General features: G+C 40.3%; 1 protein-coding gene across 1 annotated transcript in view; it reads right to left on the reverse strand.

The window, feature by feature from the left end:
* The window catches only part of LOC141096014 (somatotropin), a 76114-nt gene extending 73466 nt beyond the window's left edge, over positions 1-2648 (reverse strand). Inside the window, exon 1 of the mRNA XM_073582354.1 lies at positions 2589-2648. Within this exon, the coding sequence (XP_073438455.1) occupies positions 2589-2643 (55 nt within the window). The 5' untranslated portion in view covers positions 2644-2648. The remainder of the gene's footprint in view (positions 1-2588) is intronic.
* Positions 2649-6000: the final 3352 nt, after the last annotated feature.

Genomic DNA, 6000 nt, shown 5'->3' on the forward strand with positions numbered 1-6000 from the left:
TTGAGGGGTTTCTGTTTAGGCACATCAGGGGGTCTCCAAACGTGACGTGGCGCCGCCATTGATTCCAGCCAATTTTGCGTTCAAAAAGTCAAACGGTGCTCCCTCCCTTTTGAGCTCTGCCATGCACCCAAATAGTGGCTTTCCCCCACATTCGGGGTATTGGCATACTCAGGAGAAATTGCACAACAAATTTTGTGGTCCATTTTCTCCTGATAGTCTTGTGAAAATAAAAAAATTGGTTCCCAAGAAAATTTTTTGTGAAAAAAGTAAAATGTTAATTTTTTCCTGCCACATTGCTTTAGTTCTCGTGAAGCACCTGAAGGGTTAATAAACTTCTTGAATGTGGTTTTACGCACCTTGAGGGGTGCAGCTTTTAGAATGGTGTCTCTTTTGGGTATTTTCTGTTATATTGACCCCCCAAACTCACTTCAAATGTAAGGTGGTCACTAAAAAAATGGTTTTGCAAATTTTGTTGGAAAAATGAGAAATCGCTGGTCATCATTTAACCCTTATAACGTCCTAACAAAAAAAATAATGTTTCTAAAATTGCGTTGTTGTAAAGTTGACATGTGGGAAATGTTATTTATTAACTATTTTGTGTGACACCACTCTCTGATTTCAGGATACAAAAATTAAAAGTTTGAAAATTGCTAAATTTTCAAAATTTTTGCCAAATTTCCGTTTTTTCATAGATAAGCGCAAGTTATATTGAAGAAATTTTTACCACTAACATGAAGTACAATATGTCACGAGAAAACAATCTCAGAATCAGTGGTATCCGTTGAAGCGTTCCAAAGTTGTAACATCATACTGTGACAGTGGTCAGAATTGTAAAAATTGGCTTGGTCATTAAGTACCAATTTGAATCTGTCATTAAGGGGTTACACATATACTATTCTATTTGCATCGTTCAGATTTGTTGTGTACGGTAATTCTCAGAGTAGTGACTGAACCAGCGCTGGCGCCGTCCTTGTGACTGAAACCAAGTGCTGCCTGGAGAATAAAGTTAATTTTCTCCCAGCAGCGTTCGGCTGCGTGCAGGCGCCAGGCTGGTTAGTAGCTCTATTAACCAATTATCTGCAGGTTAATAGAGTTTTTTTCTGGTGACAGGTTCCCTTTAATTATGTGTCTCATCCTCATTGTTCTCAATAAAAATTATTTTAATATTACATTATCTGTCCTGTATTGGATTTTTGTAGGTGTTATTAATGTCAGTTATAAGTTTATTCAATAAGGTTGCGCTATGCACATCTGCATCATACGAATGCCTTCCACAAACGGTGCCTGGTAGTGTCGGGATAAGTGCGGCAGGCGCATGGTAGTAAACAGAAAGAGGATTGCGGTCAAAATTGATTCATTTTAGTGATCTGGTCTGGGGTCCAAATTAATTTTAGTGGCAATTTTGGGGACTGATGAATTATTTATAGGGGTCTAGTTTAGGGTTTGTGTGAGGTCTTGTTTGAGGTCTGCATTAAATTTAGTGATCTGGTTTGGGGTCAGGTTCATTTTAAGGGTCTGGTCGGAAGTCATAATTTATTCTGGGATGTGGTGTGTGAATTAGTTTAGGAGTCTGATCTGGTTTTTCCAACTATCAAATAATAGTAAATCTCAACTGCAAAGTTCTAACAAGTCAACATCACTTATGTTGAGCTTGGATCTTCTTCACCTGTCTGTAGACCCACGAAAGCAGACGTTTATTAAAAATAGCAGAGTACACCAGCCCTAAAACATTCCATACTGGAAATTGAAGAATTTTTACCTGGGTTCTCCAGTCCAACCATTAAGCTAAGTTCCCAAGATGAGTTTTTGGTGAGTTTTTTTTATGCTGCGTATTTTCGAACAAATGCAAGTAATCTGTTTTACTTAATCGGTGAAGAAATGGTGTAGAAAATCTGCAACATCTAAAGTTCACCAAAATCTCATCGTGGGAGCATAGCCTTAATGTGGTCTGTATATATTATTGTAGACATTGTAGACCCACCTTTCGTGTCTACCTCTTTCCTCATAGATTGTAAGCTTGCGAGCAGGGCCCTCATTCCTCTTGGTATCTGTTATGATCTATGTGATTATTGTTATGCTGTAATGTCTATCGTCAGTACAAGTCCCCTCTGAAATGTAAGGCGCTGTGGAATATGTCGACGCTATAGAAATAAAATTATTATTATTATATTATTATAGACATGTTTATGACCCCCGGAGCTGGTAGACTTCGAGACACGGCCCCCACTGCTTCCTCTTTCAGACAGATGTGCAGGAAAAAGATATTTTCACAGAAAATTCACTATACGAGCATGTAAACAACACGGTTCAATGCAAACTGGTCTGACACAAATGAAAAGTTTTATACAGATTTTCTATCCTATAGAAAAGTGTTTCGATGACATATTTTATACTTCTGTAGTCGATTTTATACTTTTTTTTTTTTTTACAGCTGTTAGTTTTTTATTCAGATCTGCAGAAGGTATGATTGACTTCTTTAGTAAATCTCCAGATATAAAGGTAATAATAGACACAAGAGTAAATCCCAATATTATCTGTTCTATATGTAAAACATTATCAATAATGGTCAAATATGAAATTTTACCTACCCAACAGAAGCGCAGCTATGCAGAGAGCGAAAAGTACGGCCGCGCTCGTATTCATCTTGAGACATGTAATCTGTAGATTTTTGGAGCGTGCGGAGTCTCATGGGTTGGCCTGTGGGACATGCAAATAGTCCGGGGAAGGTGCTTCTGCTCGGTAGCTGACAGATGCCAACATAATTTACTAGAGATATCTGAGCGGAACAAAATCCTTCCAACACAGGTTTTATTATATAAAAAAGATCATTTCCCCAAAATGTTCTCTATTACAGACGATACCCGGCATTGTGTGGGACAATTGTACTGGTAAAAGTACACCCTAAAATAAAGATATGAATTGAAACCATTCATTGACAGGTATAATTTTATAATTCATGCTCAGTGATATTATTAGGATTGTGTGTCCCAAAGATTTATTTCATCAGCTATTAACCAACAGCATTGATAGGTCCATCAAGTTCTTCCTTTTTCAGATCCATTCATATCAAATATCTTCTAATTTTAACCCTCAACATTGTTTATCAGATAAGCATTTAGGTTTTTTTTGAGTGCAGCTGCTTTAATATTTCATAAAAAGTGTTTTATTTTTTAGCATTCTTTTAGTACACCTCCAAATCTTTTTTGCTTTTGCAGCTGCTGCTTGACATTGAGCACTACTGCCTTTACTTAGATGCAATCCAAATCTCTGTCAGGTCTTGATTTCAGATACTGCTTAAAGGGAATCTGTTACCCCATTTTTGGCCTATTAGCTGCCAGCACCGCCATCAGGGGCTTATCTACAGCATTCTGAAACCTGAAAGATAAGAAAATCACGTTAGATTATACTCATCGGGGGGCGAGTGCGATGGGTGTCGCGGTCCGGCGCCTCCCATCTTCATACGATGATGTCCTCCTCCTTGCTTCTCCCTTGGCTCCTGCACAGGCATACTTTCTATGCCCTGTTGAGGGCAGAGCAGAGTACCGCAGTGCGCAGGTGCTGGGAAAGGTCAGAGAGGTCCCGCGGCTGCGCACTGCAGTACTTTACTCTGCCCTCAACAGGGCATAGAAAGTATGCCTGTGCAGGAGCCAAGGGAGAAGCAAGGAGGAGGACATCATCGTATGAAGATGGGAGGCGCCGGACCGGACGGCGACACCCATCGAACCGGACCGAACGCCCAGGTGAGTATAATCTAACTTTTTTTTCTTCTCTTTCAGGTTACATCGGGGGCTTAGCTACAGCATTTTTAATGTTACCGGTATATTTGTTATGTTTTTTCCCCAAGTTTTCCACTTTACTTGCATTTCTTGCGATTGGTGCTTTTTTCTGCAATTGATCTTCAGTGTTTTTTTATCTGTTAGTGTAAACGTGATTTTTTTTTACATTACAACTTATGTGATTCTTTGAGAAATATTAGAATGACCTGATTTCTGATTTAGGCAATGGGCCCACGTAGCGTTTTAAAACGCACAATGAAAACCGGACTCCTTCCCAGAAATCGCGCGGTTTTATTGCGATTCTGTTCGTGATTTTGCCGCGATTTTCTCAAGCACTTTCCAAGCGATTTGAAGCATCGCTTGGAAAGTGATTGACAGGTCGGTCACACTCGTCAAACATAGTGTTTGACAAGTGTGACCAGCTTTTTACTATTGAGGCCGCCTATGCGGCATCAATAGTAAAGATAAAATGTTAAAAATGATAAAAAAAATAAAAAATCGGGGTATATTTGCCTTCCGACGTCCCACACTGCCATCCCGGGCCTCAGCGTTCCCAGCGATGCCTTGCGAGACCTGTGATGACGTTGGTCTCGCGTTACTATAGCGATCTCGCGAGACCGCTAGAGTCACGCGAGACTACATCATCACAGGACCTTGCCGCAAGGCATTACTGGGAACGCTGAGGCCCGGGAATGCAGCGCGGGACGCCGGAAGGTAAATATACCCCGATTTTTTATTTTTTATTCTTTTTTTTACAGGGGTATGGTACCCAGGGCCTGGAGGACAGTCTCCTCTCCTCCACACCGTGGGTACCAACCGCACATGAGACGCTTAACTTCCCGCATGGTGCGCATAGCCACATGCGGGAAGTAAGTGATTCTCATGCATTCCTATGGGTGCGGAATCGCGGCAATTCTTTGCGATTCCGCACAAAAGAATGAGCATGCTGCGATTTTTTCCACGATGCGATTCCGCCGCGGAAAAAAGCGCAGCATTAGCACAGCATGTGCGGAATGCCATAGGAATGCATGGGGTGCGTCATGTACAAGATTTTTAAATGTTTTCGCAGCGTTTTTGTGCCGAAAATCGTGGCAAAACGCTTAAAAATCGCATTGTGGGCACACAGCCTTAAGGCTGGCTTCACACTTGTGTTGTGTAGCACTGCGGATGGCAGCCTACTCCCTTCTTTCTTCCTCCATTAAGCCCCGCCCACTGCCACACCTCTTAATTCCGCTCTGCCTATGTCTGCATGCGTCCTGCGTACCCTATCTTTAACATTAGGTACGCAGGCCATGCGGATGTTTGTTGACGCATCCATATGCGCCGTTTTGATGCTGGGCCGAACGCAACAAGTTGCATTTTGTTGCAGTCTGCGGGCGCATCAAAACGATGCATGAGGATGCATCAGCAAACATCTGCAAGGCCTGCGTACCTAATGTTAAAGATAGTGTACGCAGGATGCATGCAGATGTAGGTGGAGCTGAATGAAGAGATGTGGCAGTGGGCGGGGCTTAATGGAGGAAGAAAGAAGGAAGTAGGCTGCCATCCGCAGCGCTACACAACGCAAGTGTGAAGCTAGCCTAAGTTTAAAAGGCTAAAGACAAAGATTCAATAAAAAATAAAACTGTCTCTAACACTGGACTCAGTTGTTTTCAGCTAATTCTTCATTTTAGACTTTTTTAAAATCTTTCTACATTTTTGCCGAGTTGTACTTGAGCGCCATGGCAAACGGGTGCCGAATTTATCAAACATATTGTTTCATTTTGCTTAATTGGGCACAAAAATCACCAGTGCAAATACAAGACAAAAAAATTTAAAAAAATATATAAATGTTGAATTGGGGCAATTATTTTGAAGAAAAATGCAACAAATTGTTAAAAATACATAATCCACAATTCATCACTTGCAATTTGTAACTTTGTAATTTTGTACTGTTTTTTTTTTTTCAGGCAAATTCATGATAAATGATGCACGATATCTGAGTCGCAAACACAGCAGCCAGATATTATTTAAAAGACAGGCTTTTTTGTTTATCTATTTTCCCGTAGGATTCTCTACAGAACATAAAAATGACTATAAAAATTCAAATTGAAAAATAAAATAAAAAATCATTGACTTTTATAAGTTTTATTAGGCAAAAAGAAAAGCCTTTGTGGAAAAAAGTCTTGCAACAATTTTTTTTTCAAATGCTGTTTTACATGGTTGAACATGTCCTGCAATAGCT

This window comes from Dendrobates tinctorius, unplaced genomic scaffold (assembly GCF_039654945.1).
Source record: "Dendrobates tinctorius isolate UK_male_01 unplaced genomic scaffold, ASM3965494v1 ptg000071l, whole genome shotgun sequence".
Classification (NCBI taxonomy): Eukaryota; Metazoa; Chordata; class Amphibia; order Anura; family Dendrobatidae; genus Dendrobates; species Dendrobates tinctorius.